The sequence below is a fragment of the Stenella coeruleoalba genome (genome assembly GCF_951394435.1).
Source record: "Stenella coeruleoalba genome assembly, chromosome: 19".
In the NCBI taxonomy this organism is placed as follows: domain Eukaryota; kingdom Metazoa; phylum Chordata; class Mammalia; order Artiodactyla; family Delphinidae; genus Stenella; species Stenella coeruleoalba.
The window spans coordinates 51,379,194-51,399,539 of NC_137165.1; the positions used below are offsets into that span (position 1 = coordinate 51,379,194).

The 20,346-nt window shown below is 53.3% G+C and overlaps 1 protein-coding gene across 4 annotated transcripts; it reads right to left on the reverse strand.

The window, feature by feature from the left end:
* Positions 1-803: 803 nt before the first annotated feature.
* ENGASE (endo-beta-N-acetylglucosaminidase) lies at positions 804-9,191 on the reverse strand (the record flags this gene model as incomplete). 4 transcript variants are annotated; one of them, XM_079903843.1, is made up of 14 exons in its annotated part: positions 804-1,244; positions 1,442-1,556; positions 1,827-1,932; positions 2,366-2,514; positions 2,882-3,072; positions 3,252-3,360; positions 3,691-3,794; positions 4,728-4,893; positions 5,188-5,336; positions 5,859-6,016; positions 6,832-6,980; positions 7,976-8,177; positions 8,323-8,390; positions 9,070-9,191. In XM_079903843.1, 14 exons carry the CDS (start codon positions 9,189-9,191, stop codon positions 825-827), a joined length of 2,208 nt encoding a protein of 735 aa, XP_079759969.1. In that variant the 3' UTR covers positions 804-824. The 4 variants fall into 4 exon arrangements, 3 of the variants coding, with proteins under 3 accessions (XP_079759969.1, XP_079759968.1, XP_079759970.1); XM_079903842.1 differs by having other exon boundaries at positions 5,188-6,016; XR_013824972.1 differs by lacking the exon at positions 2,366-2,514 and having other exon boundaries at positions 1,110-1,244; positions 5,188-6,016.
* Positions 9,192-20,346: the final 11,155 nt, after the last annotated feature.

Consider the following 20,346-nt stretch of genomic DNA (forward strand, 5'->3'; position numbering starts at 1 on the left):
GGGGCTGCTGGGTGCCCCCCGAGGGCCTTCCTGGGCCCTGCCCGGCCTCCTGCTGCTCGAGCTCACTGGGCTCGCCAGCTTGCACCTATGACCCGGAAGAGACGAAGCAGGACACAGGGCCGATGGGAATGCTTGGAAGTGGCTCTGGCTCAGGGGGACGGTAAACTGGGAAAGCCAGGACACGAGGTGGTCTGGCCCGGGTGCCTGCCCTGCCTGGGGCTGGTGTGACCTGGCGCAGCCTGGCCTGGGGCTCCCATTCCTGGGGAAGAGGTCCCCCGGGGACACCCTCTCAGCACTTGCAGGGGCCACTGTTCCTGAGCTACTGCCCCCCCCACCCCACTGCTCTCCTCCCCCATCGGGGCCCCTCTATCTCATTCCCACCCTTGGAAGCATCTCAAGGCCCTACTCCGAGGCCCTCTCGCCACCATTAAGCTCGCTTCTAATCGTCCCAACTGCAGGAATAAAAGGTCACCATTGTCAGCATAAGCGTCTTTCAGCCTATTAGGCAATTCCCTTTATGGAATTTTCTAGACTAAATTTTCCCAAATCTTTTCACTTGTACCCGGAAACTGTATACTACGGAGAGGGATTAGACAAAAAGGGGGGGGGGGGTCCATTCACCGCTGGAATTATCAACTCAGCAAACTGACTTCTCAGTTTTCCTATCCCAATGCCCCAACGAAGAGCCACAGCCCACAGCCTTCCGGGGCCCGTGACCTTCTGGCCCAGCCCTTGGGACCCGGGCCTTCCCCGCACACGGGTGAGGCCCCAGAGCGGAAGAAGTCTTATCCTTGAGGTGGGAGACTCTGTGCTTTAATGGCCGCTCATGTGCGGGGCGTGGAGTACAGCATGGCCGCCCTGCCCCACTCGGCCCGCGGCACCAGAAACCCCTCCTTGGGGATGGGCTCCACCAGGAACTCCACACGGCCATCCCGGCCAGGCTCTGCGGGTGCCACTGCTAGGTCCACTATCCGATACCGGTTGACAAAAGCCAGGCCCAGGAGCGTGGGCTTCTCTGGCTCCGACGGCCCCCTGCAAGGAGAGTCACCTCCTGACCCTCGGCAGCAGTGGATCCGGAAGCAACGGACGTGAGGGAGGAGGTAGGCCCAGTGCAGAGTACAGCTGAGCCGGAGCCCAGCGGGGCCGCTCTCCCCCTCGGAGGCGGCCGGCTGCCAGCGCACCTGCGAGACAGTCACGGCCTGCACCTGAGGCAGAGGCGTCAGCAGGCTATTGGCATCCACCACCTGCCAGAAGAGAGAAGGCTCAGCACGGCCCGAGAGCCCAGGGCTGGTTGGAGGGCGCCTGGCCCTGCAAGGTCCACCCCCCGCACCTCTGCCCCAATCCCCCCGGGCCAGCGGAGGCAGCAGGGGGGTGCTCGGCCTCATCTGCAGCCGGACAGATGCCCCAGCCGAGCCCCAGCCGGCTCCCTGAGATACCTCACCTGGATCTCTCCAAGGCGACAGACGAAGTTCTCCTCCTCCTGGCTGCCCGGAGGCCGGGAGAAATTAACGAAGAGGGCCTGCAGGAGGCAGCCCCGCAGATTCACTTCGTAGCAGCTGGGAGAGGCAAACAGGCCGGTCCCAAGGGGCCTCAGCTCGGCACCTTCAGACTGGCTGCTCAGAGGCCCCGAGCCACAGGGAGCTCCATCCCAAAGTGGATCCTGCGGTCTTGTGTCACTGAGCTGCCTGAAATCCGAGGGGTCGACCCAGGGCCCCTCCATTCCCGCCATTTCTGGGGTTTCTCAGTGGACAGTCCCTCACTCTTCAATCCCCACCCCAGCGTGGCCATCCCTGGCAGGGGATTCAACAGGAAGGGGAGGGACTCACCGCTGGACCCAGCCCCCGCTGAGCTGCTGGCCGCAGCGGCCCACCCATTTGGCCAGCTTGGTCGGGGGCACCCGGAGGGGTCGGGGACTGCGCCTTGAGCTCGTTTCTGCTGGGGCAGGAGACACAAGACTTTAACAAGGAGAGTCCAAAGGAAACCGCACTGGAAGGTGTCACTGAATCGGGAGCCGGGGGCCCAGCAAGACTCCCTGGTGGCCCCAGGTGCTCTCGGCCCGATGGGGGAACAGGGAGGAGAGGAGGAAAACTCAGGGATGGATGACCAGGACTGGCCCATGGACGTCCTCGCTCTCAGGGCGCAGCTGGCACAAGACCCCCCATGGGAGCACACCTCCACCCGCACCGCAGGGCCACAGCCCAGAGGTTCCAGCTGAAGGGCGAAACTCCCTGTCCAGGCCTGGACCACAGCAGTGCCCCCAACCCCAGCTGCCCCCGCACCCCATGCAGCTTTCTAGCTTCCTCCTCCCCGAGACGTCCCCTGAGAAGGCAGAGGCCTGTGAGGAAGGAAGGAGCCATCCCCTCACCGCTCAGCGCCGAGATGCCTCCCACGTGACAGCTGCCTGCATCCCCCGTGGTGAGCTCCAAAGCCACCCCCACAGCCGAAGGTCCTTCTAGCTTGTACACCATGGACAGGAAAACCTTGGGCGGCACTGGGACCTGCAGGGAGAATAACCTGGAGGAGGAAGGTCCTGTGATGAGAGGCCACAGGGAAACTGCTGGGAAGCGGGACTGTTCCGGGTCCCATCCGCCAACTTCTCCCTCCAGGACGGGGATGGGGAGCGGGCTGCCCGCGAGGCCAGCCTCAGGTCTGCGAAAGGAAAATGCACACAAGAGTGTGCAGGTAGCTGACGCTACTCTCCTGGACACTCAGAAGCGGTGAAGATGGTAAACTGTATGTTGCGTGTTTTTCACACAATAAAACAAAACCCCGGCTCTGTACTCACTCTGGCCTCTGCTGCCCACCTGCCCAGTTAGGCGACTGACATGGACGATGGGGGAAGCTGACAGGCCCTACGTCTCAGCCCCACTCACTCACCTACCTCACAGACACGTTTCCAACCTCAGGTGGAATCAGCCCCCGGATAAGCAGAGAGCTGCCCCCGTTCCAGGCATCTTCCAGGCAGCAGTGCATCTTCACCCAGCCCCGTCCGTCCCCTTCCAGCCTATGCTCTCCAAACAGGGGCTGGATTTCCTGGGCACTCAGGTGGTACCAGGGCCCCACGGCCTCCTCCTGAAGAAAGAGACAGAAGTGGAGGGAGGGCAGGGGGCAGACGGAGCCGTCACGCCCAAGGCCCCCCCCACCGGTCCCAGGTGAGGACCAAAGACGAGGGAGAAGGCAGCCCCTTCGCCAACATGCGGCACATCCAGGAAGCCCCTCGCCCCCGGCCACCCAGCACGGGACCCACGCACCTGGCCATAACAGACTCTTCGAGTCCCCATGCCCAGGCAGAAGGAAGTGACAAAGGGCAAGGAGCAGATGCTGTGCGTGGGCAGATAGCGTTCCAGCAAACTCCAGAACCTGCGGGGAAACGCATGGAGACTCAGGTCCACAGAGGGCTCCGTGACGCCCTGAACTCACTCTTGCGACTCCAGTCTTTCTGGCACTCCTTCTCGAGTGACCGCAGCCCCCCACTGCAAGTCTGCAGGAAGTGGTCCCTCGGGGTACCCAACCTTGGTCCTTCCTGCGTAACTAACTGGTCTCCACGACCCCCAGGAGCAGCCAGGGCAGCTGAACCCCTTGCCCTGCCTTAACCCCACCCCCAGGGGAGCAAGGCCAAAAGCTGGCGAAATCACCTGAGACCCTCCCTGCCACGGGCCACACTCAGGCCCCGGGACACGCAGGACTCACTTGTCCTGGTTCTGGAAGAAATCCCCCTTCTCCAAACACTCGTACACCCAGCCAGGTGCGAACAGAGCCACCGAGAACCCGTGCTTCCGGATCAGCTCCAGTGACTAGGGAGACAGCAGTCAGGGAGATGACCCCGTCCCAGCAACCAGCGTCCACGCATGGCGATGGGGGGTTTGGGGAAGCGGGGAGCCTGGAAAGGGAGGCAGGAGCCCCAGCGCCATTCCGGGCGTTTAGGGCTCGACCCTGCAGTTCTGCAGCCGCCCAGAAGAGGGCGCGGGCGGCGGGGAGGCGCAGAGGGGAATGTCCGAGGGGCAGGGGCCAGCACTGGGGGCGCCCACGGGATACACGTCTCTCTCTCACTACACTTCACACTATATTATCAGCCTCACAGGGGGCGGAGAGAATCTTCAGTTATTGGATTAAATGTATTCACTTAAAGCTTAATTAATGAGTTGAGAACGTCCCCACGGCGCCCGGGAAGGGTAGGATTGACAGCCCCGGGACAGGCTGATTCCCCAATTATCCCACACCAGGTGCAGCAGCCCCCGCGGGCCCCTCTTCTCTTTTCTCACTACTGACACCGCCTGCCTCGCCAATAAAACCTCACTAGTTATCAAACCAGCAGTTCCCGAAACTGTGGGAGTTTCACCTCAGTCCTTCGCCCTGGGCTAAGGAAACACCAAAATATGCCCCCCGGCTTTCCTCTGAGTCCCCGTTCTCGCTTTACAATGCTAGCTCAGTGCCCTGCAAGCACGCAGTCCAAAAGGAAGTAAAGCTACAGATGAGACCAGCAGTCGGAAGAGGTGCCTTGGACATTAACGCCTAGGTAAAAATGGTACCATCTGACTGCAGAAATGGGCTGCAAGGTAGGATTTTAGGGCAGACCTTGTTTCTTGGTGCTTCCGTTTCCCCACTCTGGGGAGGATCACCGCTGCCTCTCTTTCCCTTGAGGTGCAGATGGCAATGAAAGGTCCACAAGGACAGCAGGCACCCGGGCCACTGCCACCACCTCCCCGGCCTCAAAGGCCACCACCCACCTTGTCCGTGTGGAACCGGCCCCCGACGACATTGCCCCGGGCGAACACATCCACTCCCACGTACACGTCGGCCAGGCGCTCCCCAGCCTGCCCCAGCATCCGCTCCAGATGTTCCTCCCGCCAGTTATAGTTGGTGAAGAAGCCATCGCAGGAATCGAAGAACACCCTGGGGGCGGCAAGGGTGGGCTGTAAAGCCCGGGCCTTCTCCCCTCAAGCACCTGCATCCGCTCAGCCCACAGACTGCGGGCTGCCTCCGGGACCCAGCCCACAGACTGTGGCCCGTAAAGCTGGGCACGGCCGGGCTGACCAGGCGCTCCTTCTCTCTGGTGGTGCTCGGGGTGTCAGACAACTCTGCCCGTCCCTCACTTTCCCCAAGGCAGCCATGCCGGCAACACCTCCGGAAGGCAGAGGGAGCTCCTGCCCCTGTCCAGGGGCCCAGGCCGCCCTCCTGCAGGCTCACCTGTTGTGCTCGTTGAGCTCATCCTGCCACGTGAGTTGCCCGCTGCTCACCACGCTATCATACCAGAGCACCAGGCCCCTGGGGACCTGTTGATGCAGCTGAGTGGTCAGGTACCGGAGGAAGTGGGGCACGTTCCCCACGGCGGCCAGCTGGAGACAGGGAAGGAGACAGACCTTCCGTGAGGCCCAGAGAGGTCTGTCGTGAGAAGCGCCTGGCACAGGACAGACAGGAGGACATTTAACCCCAGGAGCAAACGGGTCCTGGTCCCGGAAGCCCCTCAGCCCCACGGCTGTCGAGCAGAGGGTCCAGCCAGAGGTCCGACTTTCCGTTCTTTCTGATGCAGGAAGGACATGGACACAGCAATCAGGAAACGATAAAACGCAATGAAAGGGGAAGGCAGCGTGGAGGAAGCCACACATGCGGCGCGAGCAAAGCAGAGGCCGCCTTGAAGGAGCCAGAGAAGCAAAGCTCAGCGCGCAAGGTTTCTGGACACCGCGGTGGAGAACATCCATCTCCCTGTGAAGAGGCAGAGGCGTAGGAGCCGGCTCTAACTGAGACGGAGGAAGTGCTGCCGTAGCAGGGACCGGCCTGATGAGGCCGAGGAGTGCGATGGAGGGTCCCCGCGGGGCACAGGGGCCGGCGGGCCAGGCGCCAGGGGCAGGCGTGCTCACACTCAGAGAGTTCTCGATGTTGATCAGCCAGCCATCGAATCGGAAAAACTGGGCAATCAGGACCAGCTGACGGGCCACCGCCTGGTATGAGCGCTCGTCCCCAGCCAGAAAGGCCTCACAGAGCCGCTCCCCTTCTTTCCATTCGGTGATGAAAGTCCCTGTGGGACGGGAGAGAAACAAGGTCGGGCCCGGGGATCATTTCCCCTCTGACCCAGCAGTTCCCAAGGTGTGGTTCCTGCACCAGCAGCGTCACTGTCGCCTGCAAACTTATTAGAATTTCAAATTCCCAGCGTCCCCAGATATCAAATGAATCGGATCCCCTGGGGGCGGGGCCCCAAAATCAGTGTTAGACAAGCCAGTAAATGATTCGGATTCAGGAGAAAGCTTGCGGTGCACTGCTCTCCCCAGGGGTGGACCACCTACAGCCCGTATCCAGCCCCCCACCTCTTCGTGTAAAAACGGCTTTACTGGATCACAGCCCAGCCCATTTGTTTGTCTATTGTCTGTGGGGGCTATTGTCTCTCTGGCAGTTCCAATGGTGACCCAGTGGCCTGGAAAGCTGAAAATATTTACTATCTGGTCCTTTCCAGAAAAAGTTTGCCTTTGCCTGTCCTAACCCATCAAGGCAGGTAAGGAGCTCTACCCAGTACGAAGCAGCCAAAGCCCAAGCCCTTTTTTTTTTTTTTTTTTTTTTTTTTGCGGTACGCGGGCCTCTCACTGTTGTGGCCCCTCCTGTTGCGGAGCACAGGCTCCAGATGTGCAGGCTCAGTGGCCGTGGCTCACGGGCCCAGCCACTTCGCGGCATGTGGGATCCTCCCGGACTGGGGCACGAACCCGTGTCCCCTGCATCGGCAGGCGGACTCTCAACCACTGCACCACCAGGGAAGCCCAGCCCAAGCCCTTTCATCACTGGATCACCTGGCAGGTGTGCCAACGAGTCTGGCAGGGTTGGAGGCGGGTCCCTGGCTCTTACCCAGCACACAGACCCCATGCCTGTGGGCAGCGTTGGTCCAGCCTACTGGGGGGATGGTGACCGTGTGATGGCTGAAGTACACAAAGATGTCGATGTACTGCCAGTGGTAGAAGGAATAGGGGTTCTGCGTGGCTGAGCCCTGAATAAACCTAGTGAAGAAAGAGAACAAAGTCAGGACCCAGAAACAGACAAGGACACGACGACCCCACGGTGAAAAGAGAGGGCAATGGCGAGTGAGTGAGGATTCTCTTCGGTTCCATCCGGTCGGCGCTAACGGCACGCTTGCTGTGAGCCAGGCCCTGCCTAATGACTGCGCTGAGAAGCAGCATAGGCCACAGCCCGGACGTTGACAGGCTTGGTCGCAAGGGAAGCGTTTTCACCAGGCCGTGCAGGTACCCCCCGCATGGGACCCGATGGACTGAGCGTGTCTAGCCTCAAAAAGCAGACAAACACAGGACAGAAGGAAAGAGATGGGGAGGGGCTCATGCAGAGCTCCCGTGCCTGGGGTCCCACTCTATTCTGAGGTCAGCAGCTCCCCAGGACACGGCCTGCCTGCAGGTAAGGTTGGGGTTGACAACCACGTGAGCTACACCCGAGGTTACATCACCCGCCTCTGTCTGTACCTTGATGGCCAGCTCTGACTCAAGCCTTCCCAACAATCGTCATGTCCAAGATTGTTTTATGGACGTTTAAGATCTCTAGGCTGACCCCGCAGCAACCTGGAGGAAGCGCCCCCGGCTGCGGGGGGGGGGGAGGGGGTGGAACGACTCCAGAGCCAGTGGGCCAAGATGGAAGGGAGCTCGAGTGAGGAGGATGAAGAAAAGGAATCAGCTGAAGAACGAAGTTTCTGGGCCAGGCCATCTGAAGAGGGTCCCAGCTGTGGCGCCCTCTCCGGCCCCCCAGACTTCAGGTGCAGGTAGTCCCCAGAATCAAACAGTTTCAGAGCTGAAAGAGGCATCAGCTATTGCCTAATCCAGTGCCCTCTTCCTACAGACGAAACAAAGAGGCCTGAGTTCCTCTCCCAGGTGGTGGCAGTGTGGGCTGATGCCCCATCTCCCGACTCCCCATCCGGTGCTCCTGTCACACGGCATGCTCCCGCCCCTCCGTCCCCTCCCGCCAGGCGATGCCCTCGCAGTGTCCTCACTTGTCATCCAGGTACCCGCCCATCATGTCATGGCACATCAAAGTCCGGGGCCTCCTGCTGCTCAGAGGGGGCTGCCGACACTCGGGGGGCCCTAAGGCCACGTTAAAGCCGTCCTCCATGTTGGGCGTCCATGCCAAGAGTTCCTCCAGGGAAGACAAGTAAAAGCTGATGGGCTTGGTGGTGTCCTTGTCATAATATCGAACTGGTTCAGAGGAGGGAAACAGCGAGGCATCAGTGGAAATTACGGGATTAATAACAGAAAACTTGAGATGGGGAGGGGACAGCCCTGTCCAGAAGCTCCAAGCGTGAACACGGACACAGGTGTTCAGAGCCTCAGTCCTTCTCACCTGGCAAAGGGTCTGGGGTAAAACTGACCACTTCTCGAAAGACTGCTTCTTCTTGATCCTCTTCAATTCTAAGCAAAGAAGGAGTTAAATTTCTTTTAAATAAAAGGGTAAAGAAAAAGAGCACTTTGAAGCCAACAGACCAGCCCGCACTTAGACATGCAGGGGGAGATGGCCTCGGGCTTACATTTTTTAATGCAAACTATGGAAACGTGCCTTTGCCCATTCTGTTCCCTCAAACTGGAACACCCTTCTGTCCATTCTCCACCTACTGAAATCCTCCACCTCCTCAAAGACCAGTTCAGATGTCCCCGCTCCAGGCACCAACCCCTTTCCTGCCCAGCATGGGCACGAATAATCCTAATTACACACGCTGGCCTGCCCTGAGCAATTAAAAATGCCACACTCGGATCCTCTGCGCAGATCCACCGCCAGGGATGGGAGGCACGATCAACGCATTTCGCAGATGAGGATGTCAAAGCTTCCCGCCAGGGCGCCAGGATTCCCAGCCTGGCCCGCTGCTGAGGTCGCATCCCGGTTCCGAGACTCTGTCCGTGCCTGCTGCTGTGCGGGCTGGGGCGGCGGGCAGGACCCGCCGCCGACAGGGGACTTGGGGGCCGAAGATTGCTGTCCTGCGCCCGGAGCTCCCAGCGCGCCTCCCGGGGCCTGGGCCGGGCGCCCATCGACTCTGGCCCCACTGCCCGGCCGCGGGACGGGGCCGCAGGATTCGCCCACCGGTCTCTTACCCACCTCCTCTGCAGCAGCCGCCCGCCTGGCTGGGGATCCCGCTGCTCCTTCAGGGTCGCCGGCCCCCGCAGCCGCCGGCCCCGCCGCCGCGCAGCCGCCCGGGTCCGGGCGCCCGCGGCCTCCATGACGTTGCCCCGCCCGCGCCGCCCGGCAGCCCGGCTGCCGGCCAATCGCAGTCTGGAACCTGCCCCTGACACCGCCAGCCGGCCAATGGGGACTTCTCGGCGCTGATGCCCCGCCCCGACCGGGCTCCGGACAGACTCCCGGCTCGCGCCATGGGCTGGCTCACCTGCTGCCGGGCCTTTGTAGAGGAGGACGGTCTGGGGGCGGGGCCTGTGGAGGGGAGGGGCCGAGACGAGGGGCGGGGAGGGGGCGGGGTCTGAGCCCAGGGCTCCGGAAAGCACGTTTGTACCAGTTCCGGCCTCGCCGGCCTCCTTTTGCAGATGAGCGATCTCCCGAAGGTCACGAAGTCAGTAAATTGTAGAAGCGATATCTGAACTCAATTCGTCTAATCCCTATTCAAAGATAATTTTCAGAAAAAGGTGAAATAATAATTCTCATTCAGGTATAAAAATAGACAAATGTTAAAGACTGTCCTATTCGTTAATCAGAGAAGGAACCAGACAGGTATTATAACCAGTTCAAAAGCGAATCATAAAAGAGAGCCTTTTATAGATCAGGAATATTGAAATGAGAACGTTAATAGAGGCAGAATGAGTTTTTCCGCAGGAGTGGGGGGTGGGCAAGATCACTGAACGTCTGGACAAGACAATTTACACATTGTAAAGAAGATGATAAAAAGCTAGAATCAGATTAAGTGGTACAAACTACTGTGTATGTATAAAATAAATAAGCTGCAAGGATATAGTGTACAACACAGGGAATATAGCCAATATTTTATAATAACTATAAATGGAGCATAACCTTTAAAAACTGTGAATCACCATGTTGTACTGAAACTTATATAATATTGTACATCAACTATACCTCAACTTTTTAAAAAAGCTAGGATCAGATAACAGCAGGATGTGCAGTGTGTAGACCATGCATAGTTTCCACTGAAGCACACATTTTTTTCTACACCCCCAAATCTGCAGGGCCCCAAGCCCACAGGGCCTGGAGGTATCTCAGATGTGGCACCTCCCCAGCATCTTGGGCACAGAGGGGTTCCCAGCGTGTGGAGTGTGAGGAGAAGCGCCTGGACTCAAGGCTGGGCCCCGCAGGGCTGAGTTTGGGCCCACCCAAGGCGCCCCTCACCCAACCCCCAACACCCCTTCGTACAGCCGGGAGTGTCCTGCTGCCCAAGCCAAGCTCTGTGGGCCTCTTTATTATCACTGCAGACGTTGAACTTTATGAGGCCCCAAGCTTCCATAAACCCCGAGAGTGGGGAAAATGACTAGGCTGTGGAATACGTATCCCGGCCATGCTGCAAGGGAAGACAGGGCCCTCGGGAGCAGGCGGCAGTGATCACAGGGAGGACAGGGACTGCAAAGCCCTGGGAAGTCTGCCTTGAGAAGGGGGCGCAGGGTCAAGACCCCCCTCTGGCTGTGCTCAGGGGAGCGCAGAAGACGTGGAGTCTGCATTCGATCTGCATTTAAGCCGCTTACCTGCAGCTTAGTGGTAAAAATAAACTTGCCATCCTCAGAACTCAAACCTAGTTCTTAGAGATTCTTTAGGGTAATGCTCAGTCTCTGGGGGGAAAAATACTCAGGCCTCCCTTCCCTGCTCCTCTTGGCAGTGTTGTCCTCTGGTCTGGGGGAGCAGGGAAGTTTAAGTCACCCTGCACACCCTCCCCAGAGCAGCAGGGAAGACTCTGCTCTGTGGCCTCTGCATTGGCCCCTGCTTTGCCGCCTGCCCTGCAGGTCCCTGGGGCTCCTGGTCTCAAGATCCTTGTCCTGGGTCAGGGCGAGCCTGGAGGTCCCCATGTTTGCCTTGAGCTCACGCTGGTCCCGCTGGGCCTCCACACCCCTCCAAAGCCTGGCTAGGCCCCCTAAAACCCTCACCTTGTAGCGTTTCCAGATAAAGTACAGGACACCCAATTAAATTTGATTTCCAGATAAACAACAAATGGAAACGGGACATGATCATACTATGCAATTCTTTCTCATTTACCCAAAGTTCAAAGTGAACTGGGATCCTGAGTTTGCTAAATCTGGCAGCCCTACCTGTGAATCTTCGCTGCAGCCTTGCTGCAGAGCCCCCTTGCCCCGCCATGGGGGCCCCACCGACACCTCCTGGCTCTGTCCATGCCAGCACAGGAAGCCAGGTGGGCTCGGGAACCTGAGCCTGGGGACCTCCCCTGCCTGACCGACCAACTGTGCCACCGGCTTGGTGCTGCGCACCTCGTGTTTCCTGCGCTGGCTGCCACGTCTGCCCCTCGGTTGGGCCCAGCGGAGACCTGGACTCACACCTGCTTGCTTTGCCTTCCTCCACTCTCTCCCTTCCAGCCTCCACAATCTCCCAGGGCCAGGAGCGAGAACCAGGTCACCTGCTCCACAGGCTTCGTTGTTCATATGCTGAAGGGTGTGGCAGCAACAAATTGTCCCCAATATCCCTCATCCCCTTGTACTTTAGGGAGAGAAGCCCATGTTTTAGCTGGCAGCTGGCTGCTGGCTGCCCAGATGAAGACAACATCCCCAGCAGCTTAGAGGGGCCTGGCGAGCACGTTCTGGTTTCCAGATGAGAATGGAAGTCACACTTGCAATTCTGGCTGTGCCTGCAAAAGAAAGGAACGCGCCCCCCACTTTTTCTTCCCTGCTTTCGGCTGGCGGCCAGGTGGGTGTGAGGTGTGATGGTAGGCACTGCAGCAGCCATCTGAGACTGTAAGACAGAAGCCACATGGGGAGGGCATGGAGCAACCAGAGAGAAGGGGCCTGGCTCCCCCAGTGGCACGGACCACAGTATTGCCCTGGACTGCTGGTGTTTGAATTCCTATGTAAGGAAAATAAACTACGGTCTGATTTAAGCCGATGGTATTTTGGTAGCCGAATCTAACTACGACAGGGGGAGGACACAGGAATTTAGAAAAACCTCTCAAAATAATAGCCTGCCTTGCAAGGCCGTTATCGGTTTTTGTTTGTTTGGTTTTTGTTTTGGGGGGGCTTTTTCTTCAAAATCTTATTATCTTATTATCGTTCCTCAGTGCATTCCTTCTGCAGTAAATCCCACTTTCCCTTCACTCAGAGCGCTACCTCAGACCAGCTGGGGTGAGAGCAAAAATCCCATTAAAGACTACTTCTGAACTATCGCTCTGTATGGTCAGGCCCCTCAAGGTGGCTTGTTCTCTTGCTCTCTTACATCCCCTGCTCCACCAATGCCTGTTCCACCTGCACCCTACTCACCTGACTGACCTTCCTACATACTTGTCCCTGGCCCAGGCTAGATTGTTCTAGTTTTAGATCTGAACATCAACACGATAGCTTATCAAAGGGGCGGTGAGGAGTGTGCCCCTCTGCTTGTTCCCCGGTAACTGATGAGCCCACCTGATGTCAATTCCCCCCTATAACTGGTAACCACCCCCTCCCCCTGGGGGCAAAGACGCCGCCACGTCCTGCCCGCCGTGGACTGCACACAGAATGGTGGGCTGTCACTCCAGGACCTTGCTTCCGACATGTAAGCTCCCCGATCCATTAAACCATTGATGTGTCTGTCACTGACTCCAGGCTCTTTGGTCTTGAATCTGGGCCAGCACAGGGCTTGCAGGCCTGCATGGTGCAGCTCAACACACTCCCTTTTACAGAGTTCTCCTAGGTGCTCAGCAAAGACTTAAGGAATGAAAGGATGCTGGGCCCAGCTCCTGGCTCTAGCCACCCGCCTCACCTTTACACCCACTCGAGGCTGTGCCCAGGCACCTGCTTGAACGTCCTGAACAACGAATATTGAGCCCCTCCTGGTTCACGTCTGCCTGTGAGCACACGCTCCTCGACAATCATGGCAAACCTGGGGTGCCTGCCCTTGCCGGGTCCCCGTATCATTATACCTGCACAACAGTTACTTTCATTTTCTCCTTTTAAAAATGTAAAGCACTGCAGATGAAATGAATGTTCCCTTTAATCCATCTCCTGATTTCCTTGCCTCCCCTGTCCTCCTGAGACCCCTCAGTATTCCCCCAATTCTATTGGTTTGACCTGTATCCTTCCAGATGTCTTTAAATACTTTGACACACCTGTATATATCTGGAACCATATAACATTGTTTGTGTTTCATAAAAATGGTATCAGAAGAAAGTGACATCATATTGTACACATTATGCTGTATCTTGTTTTTTTCGCTCAGCAACATTTTTGAAATCAAGCCACATTGATTGAAATAGCTCTGCTTCGTTTGTTTTCACTATTGTTTGCTCTGCTATCATTTTGACACATCAGTCTACTTACCTATCTACCCTTCGGTGGACATTTAAACAGTAAACATTTGTTTGCTATTATTTTTTACATGTTAAAATGAACATATTTGTATAGACCATTTGAGGTATACGTATTTTTTTTTCTTTTTTCAGATAAAACAGGATTAGAGCTGCTGAGAGTGACAGCACGCACGTTTTCAGTTTTAAGTCACTAACAAGCTGCCGTCCGAATGCTCCGTCACCAACATCCTCCCCAGTGCGGGGTAAATACAGGTTATTCCACAACCTCTCAAACACTGATGTTATAGAACTTGAAGATTTTTGCTCACTGGGTGGGTGCCCGTAGGTGTCTGGCTGTTGTTTTAAATTGAAGTTGCAGCTTTTCGTGTTGGTCAGCCATTTGGAAATGAGGTCTCTTCTGCGTCATACCTGTTGCGGGGCGGAGCGGGGTTTGCCCATTACTACTGTGCTGTCTTTCCTTCCTGTTGTGTAGGTGTCGCATATATTCTAAATACGAATATTTTGCCTCTTACGTACATAAATGGAACAAATATATGTCTGCTTATCTTGTACTATAGGTCTTTTAGATTCTCATGTGGTCAAGTTTATTAATACTGTCCTTTGTGGCTTTGCTGTTTTCTTCTCTTTAGGAGTACTGTCCCGACTTTAAGGTCATGAAGATGCTTTCCTGAATTTTTAGTTAATAATTGTGAAGTTTAGGTCTTTGTTTTTTATGTCTACAACTTCCAGTTGCCTTTTGAGGGTAGGTCTTTAATATTTCATCTTCCTTTCTGCTTACTGACTTATTCAGATGTTTCTCTTTCTTCCTGGGCCAATTTTATGCTAATAAGTGTTTTCTTTAAAAAGTGTCCATTTCATTGAGGTTTTCAAATGTAGGGTATTAAGTCATTTCTAATCATATTTTTTGATCTCTTGGTTATGCGCTCTCTTTAATTTCCAGTGTTGTTTATTTGAGTATTCCTTCTTTTTTTCCTGATGCTTTTTTTTTTTTGAAGGACTGTCTATTTTATCAGTCCTTTCAAAACACAAGCTCTTCATTTTGTTCTATTTTTTGTTTGTTTTCTATTTCACTCATTTCTGCTTTTATTTTCTTTCCTGTTATTTTCTTTGGATTTATTTTGTTGTTCTTTTTCTGGTTTCAAAAGTAGACAGTGTGGTTCACTTACTTTGAAATCTTTCTTGTTTTCCTATAAATGCAGTTGAGGGAATACATTTCCCTCTGAGAATGACTTTCACTGTATCCAACAGCTTTCACTTTCAGTAAGTTCTAGATGCTTTGTAATTTCTGTTAGTGCCCTGCTAACTCATCCAAAACAATCCTCAATTTTGTTGCAGTAGAATTCATCAGGCTTTTCTGTTACGATTAGTACTTTTGTGTCTTTTTCAAAATGTATTTCCCTACCCCCAACTCATGAGAATATGGAATACTCCATCCTCTGTTATTTTCTAGAAGCTTTATTGTTTTCCCCTTCCCCTTCTGGTCTACAGGCCACCTGGAAGTATTTTTGTTTATAATGTGAGGGCGGAGGTCACATTTTATTTTATTTTATTTTTTAATTGAAGTATAGTTGATGTACAATGTTGTGTTAGTTTCAGGTGAACAGCAAAGTGATTCAGTTAAATATATATATAGATATTTCTTTTTCAGATTCTTTTCCATTATAGGTTATTACAAGATATTGAATATAGTTCCCTGTGCTATACAGTAGAACCTTGTTGTTTGTCTATTCTGTATATATGTTTTATTTTTTATCTATGTTTTATTTTTTATCATATGAACCCTCAGTCATTCATGATTTTTGGAAAGACCGTCCTTTACCCCGTGCTTTGCACTGTCCCTTTCTGGAAAATCAAGTGCCCACACATGCTCGAGTCTGTTTTGGGCTCTGTGATATTGTGATTTATAATAAGAAAGGTATGTTTGGTCTTCATGTCTGGCACAGAACTCCTAAAAGCCTTGGAATTTCCTAAATGATAAGAACCGTAAAGGTGTCTTTTGTGAGTTATAACAGAGTTCATGTTAATGAGGTGACTTTCGGGGAGCCCCGCCACCACGTGATGGAGGCTGGTTGCTAGGGAACCAACCTTGCTTACAGGGTTGGCACTTTCAGTATGCACACCTCCAACTCCGGGGAGGGGAGAGGGACTGGAGATTGGATTAATCACTGATGGCCAATCAATGTAACGAAGCCTCCTTAAAAACCCCTGAACTATAGGGTTTGGAGAGCTTCTGGCTTGGTGAACCCATGGAGGTGCTGGGGGGGTAGCACCTTCCCAAAAGAGCATGGAAGCTCCCAGGCCCTCCCCACATACTTTCCCCTATGCCTCTCTCCCATCTGGCTGTTCCTGAGTTATATCCTTTTATAATTACAGATCTCGTGTATCTCCAATCCTGTCTTGGCATCTGCCTCTGAGAGGGCAAGAACCAACATACCGTCCATAGATTTAGATTTTTTTTTTCTTAATAATATTTTGTTCTCTATGTAGATGTCTTAAACATCTACTGTTAGATTTACTCTGAGGCAAATGACATTTTGTAAGTGGCATCTCTAGACATGGCTGCAAAACAAATTCTTTTTGTCTCCTCCCAACCAAAGATAGAGCCTTTTACCCATCCCTTCTCTGGGCTGACCACTGGAATATGACTTCTGAGCCTAGGTGTCAAGCAGGTCTTTCTCAGTGTCGCCTCTGTAGAGGTATCGCCTCTATTCTGTCCTTTGCTTCTTTTGTCTCTCCGTGCTTCTTACTGGATATTTTCTTCAGGTTTATCTTCTAATTCATTGATTTTTCTCTTCAGCTCTGTATAATATGCTGGCATACTCATCCACTGAGTTCTTCATTTCACTCGTTTTATTTTCCAGTTCTAGAGTTTCCATGTGGCTCTTTCTTTTTCTCATTAGTTTCAAGTTCTTTGCCGCAATTCTCAATCTTGTCTTTTATCTCCTCAAAGGTAGCAAAAATCATTATTTTAATTTTTGATTGTGATAATTCTGCTGTGAGTTTTCCCCCCACATGGTAAGTATTTAATACATACTTGTTGGATATTTTTAGTAGGTAGGCTCTCAACTGAACGGACAACTCACTTAGTGGCTATCTCAATTGAACACTTGGAACAGTTTCTCTATCTTTAGGCAGGGATGTTTTCAAATTATCTAGAGTGTGTGGACTTCTAATCTTACTTGTGAAAATCTCTAAGGTAGAAATTTCTTGTCCTCGCCTGGTCATCTACCTATGGAGAAATGGGCTGTGCTCTATTCTGCCCTGGGAGGAGCTGGTTACCAGGGCCAGTTGAGGTAGGGGCATTTGAGGTCACTGTGCCTTTCTAGTCCCTACTCCAGCTGTGTGGGGACTTCAGAGAGAAAGCCATGGTCCTCAATTAGCTGTCCCTTCTGGAATGCTTCGCTTGGCACCTGAGTCAGCCTCCTGTGTTTGCATGATCTCATCCATCATTTGATTCCAAAATGTTTGTTCGTTAATGCTCTTGGAAGAACTAACCCTGACGCTCCCATCCCACCTCATCGGACCCCGGACCCTAGCCCCATGCTAAGTCAAGCCTGGCGTAACGAGACTGGCTCTGCAGCTCAACAGAAGAGGGCAAGGCATTCTGGTGTGTGTGTGTGTGTGTGTGTGTGTGTGTTTTGCGGTACGCGGGCCTCTCACTGTTGTGGCCTCTCCCGTTGCGGAGCACAGGCTCTGAACGCGCAGGCTCAGCGGCCATGGCTCACGGGCCCAGCCGCTCCGCGGCATGTGGAATCCTCCCGGACCGGGGCACGAACCCGCGTCCCCTGCATCGGCAGGCGGACTCTCACCCACCGCGCCACCGGGGAAGCCCTGTGTGTGTGTTTTGTTTGCTTTTTATAACTACTTCATTGAAAATATGATTTATATACCATTCAATTCACCCCTTTAAACGGTGCAACTCATTTGTTTGTAGTATAGTCACAGAGTTGTGCAACGGCAACTGCCATCAATGTTAGGACACTTTCATCACTACAAAAAGAAATTTCATACCTGTCAGCAGCCACTCCCCCTACCTCCCGCCAGCCCCTGGAAACCGCTAACCTACTTTCTCTCTCTATGGTGTTGCCTATTCTGGAATTTCATATAAATGGAATCATACAGGATGTGGTCTTTCATGACTGGCTTCTTTCACTCAGCATAATGTTTTTGAGGTTCATCCGTGTTGTAGCCTGTATCAGTGCCTTATTCCTTTTTACGGCTGAGTAATATTCCATTGAATGGATGTGCCACATCTTATGCATACACTCATCCACTGATGGACATTTGGGTTGCTTCCGCTTTTTTGTTTATTACAAGTAATGCTGCTAAGAACATTCATCCACAAGTTTGTGTGTAGACATATATTTTCATTTCTTTTGGGTACGTAAGTAGGAGCGGAACGGCTGGCTTGTCTGTAACTCTATGTTTAACAGTTTGAGGAAGCGCCAGACCATTTTCCAAAGCAGCTGCACCATTTTACACTCCTGCCAGCAGTGTACAAGGGTCCCAATTTCTTTACATTCTTGCCAGCTTTTGTCATTTTGATGACACAACCATCCTATTGGTTGTGAGGTTGTAGCTCCCCGTGGTTTTGACTTGCATTTCCCTGGGAACTAGTGATGTTGAGCATCTTTTCATGTGCTTCCTGGTCATTTGTTTATCTTCTTTAGAGAAATGTTTATTGAGATGCTTTGCCGTTTTTAACTGGGTTATTTGTCATTTATTATTGGGTTGCCAGGGTTCTTTATATATTCTAGATACAAGTCCCTTATCAGATACAGTTTGCAAATATTTTCTTCCATTCCGTGTTGTCTTTTCACTTTCTTAACAGTGTCCTTTGATGCAAAATTTTTATTTTATTTATTTTTATTTTATTTTATTATTTTTTTTGGCACGCCGTGTGGCATACGGGATCCTAGTTCCCCGACCAGGAATCGAACCCATGCCCCCGGCAGTGGAAGCGTGGAGTCTTAACCATTGCACAGCCAGGGAAGTCCCTAATGCAGAAAATTTTTAATTTTTATGATGTCCAATTTCCTTGTGTTTCTGGTGTCACATGTAGGGAACTATTGCCTAATACAAGGTCATGATGTTTTGCACCTAAGTTTTTTTCTCCTAAGGCTATTACTCTAGCTCGTCTATTTAGGTCATCGATCCATTTTGAGTTAATGTTTGTATATGGTATGAGGTAGAGAGACTACTCTTTTGCCTATGGAGGCATCTTGTTTTATTTATTATTTTCTGTAACCTTCCGGTTTTTTCATGATTTGGGCAAGAAAGTCTCATTTTATCCCAGTCTCATTACTGTGGCCCAATAAAACTAGCTTTGCCACCACGCCATTGTGTTCCCGCAGTGAGCCCCACAGAAAATTATCTTTGAGCGTGCACACGTGTGTGCGCACACACACACACCCCGTGGGATTGGGCGTACCCTCCTCACTGCTCCCGCCCCTGGCTACAAAGACTCCTGAAAGCTCTAACATAAGCAATTCTTTCCTTTGCCTGAGTCATCAGCCGTTTGTAAGTCCTTTCGCTAAAACACAAGTATTTGTATTGCAGCTGAGTTTATCAGAACTTTTCCAGGGATGGTTAGCCAATTCCTCAATAGCCAGGGTCAGGACATGGGGAAAGGAGCCAATGCAAGGTAGACTGCTTTGGCCAGGGGTCAGGCGGAGCAGATAACTAGGGGCCACGCGTGCTGTTCTTCTGAGAAGATGGCATCCATGTCACACTGCAGTTAAAGTCCTAGAAAAGTCCTCGAGACATGGCAAGTACCGTGTCTTATTTGTCATTGTGCCCCCAGCACCTAGCACCTGGGCTAGCACAAAGCAGGATCAAGAAAGAGCAGAGTGGAAGTGTCAGCAGGAAGGGAGTGGAAGATTGGGTGTGGAAGAGCTTAAAGAGCAAGGGACCCTGAAAGGGGACTGGGTGGGCTCCGGAGCAAAGGCTGCCTCCTCTTGCATGCCGGCTTGGCCGGCAGTGGGACAGGTGATACACGCTCCACGCCACATGACTGTCCCTGGAGAGAGGGCACGCAGTGGGCACCTGGATGAAGCTGATTCATTCTTTCCACACACCTTTGGGAAATGCACTCAGCCCCTGTTCCCAGCTGCATCCTCTGCCCGGTGGCCTCAGCTGCAGGATGGTGAGGCCCAATCTTTGTCCTGCAGGGAGCGGGGTTGCAGTGTCCGCCTCCTCCGGTCTGGCCCCAGCGCAAGGCCCAGCACGGCTGCACCGGCTCACCCAGAACCAGGCAAAGGGAGGCCAGCAGCTGTTTGCCAGCCTGCTGGCACCAACAGGACCCAGGCAGCTTCTGCACTGCCTGCTGGCCATCTGGTAAGGGCCCTGGCCACTAACCCAGTTGGCAAACGATGGAGAGAAGAAGAAACATCTGCTCTTCACCACTTGGTCACAAAGGGGGCTGTTGGTGGGTGTATTCAAGCCTGCGAGTTGCTGTAGTGGGTTGACTTGTGTCCATCCATGGGCCAAAAGATTGGTCCAGGTCCTGAGCCCTGCTAACTGTGAATGTAACCTTACTTGGAAATAGGGTCTTTGCAGATGTAATAGAGTCAAGGATCCTGAGAGGGGATCATCCTGGATTTAGGGTGGGCCCTAATTCCAACAACTGGGAAAGAAGGGAGGGGGAGATTTAAGAGATCTAGGAAAGAAGGCCACATGAAGACAGAGATAGGCAGGGACTAGAGTAATGCAGCCACAAGCCACGGAACACCTGGCGCCATCCGGAAGAAGCAAGGAAGGCTCCTCCCCTACAGGGCGTCCAAAGGGGCCAACTGTGAAATGCATGCCGGTGACGAATGAGGCAGTTCAAGGCCCAGCCTGTGCCTGCTGGGTACCAATGTCCCCAGGTACCAAGCTGAGGGCCCCCAGGCCTCCAACAGGCAGTAGGCGGGGTT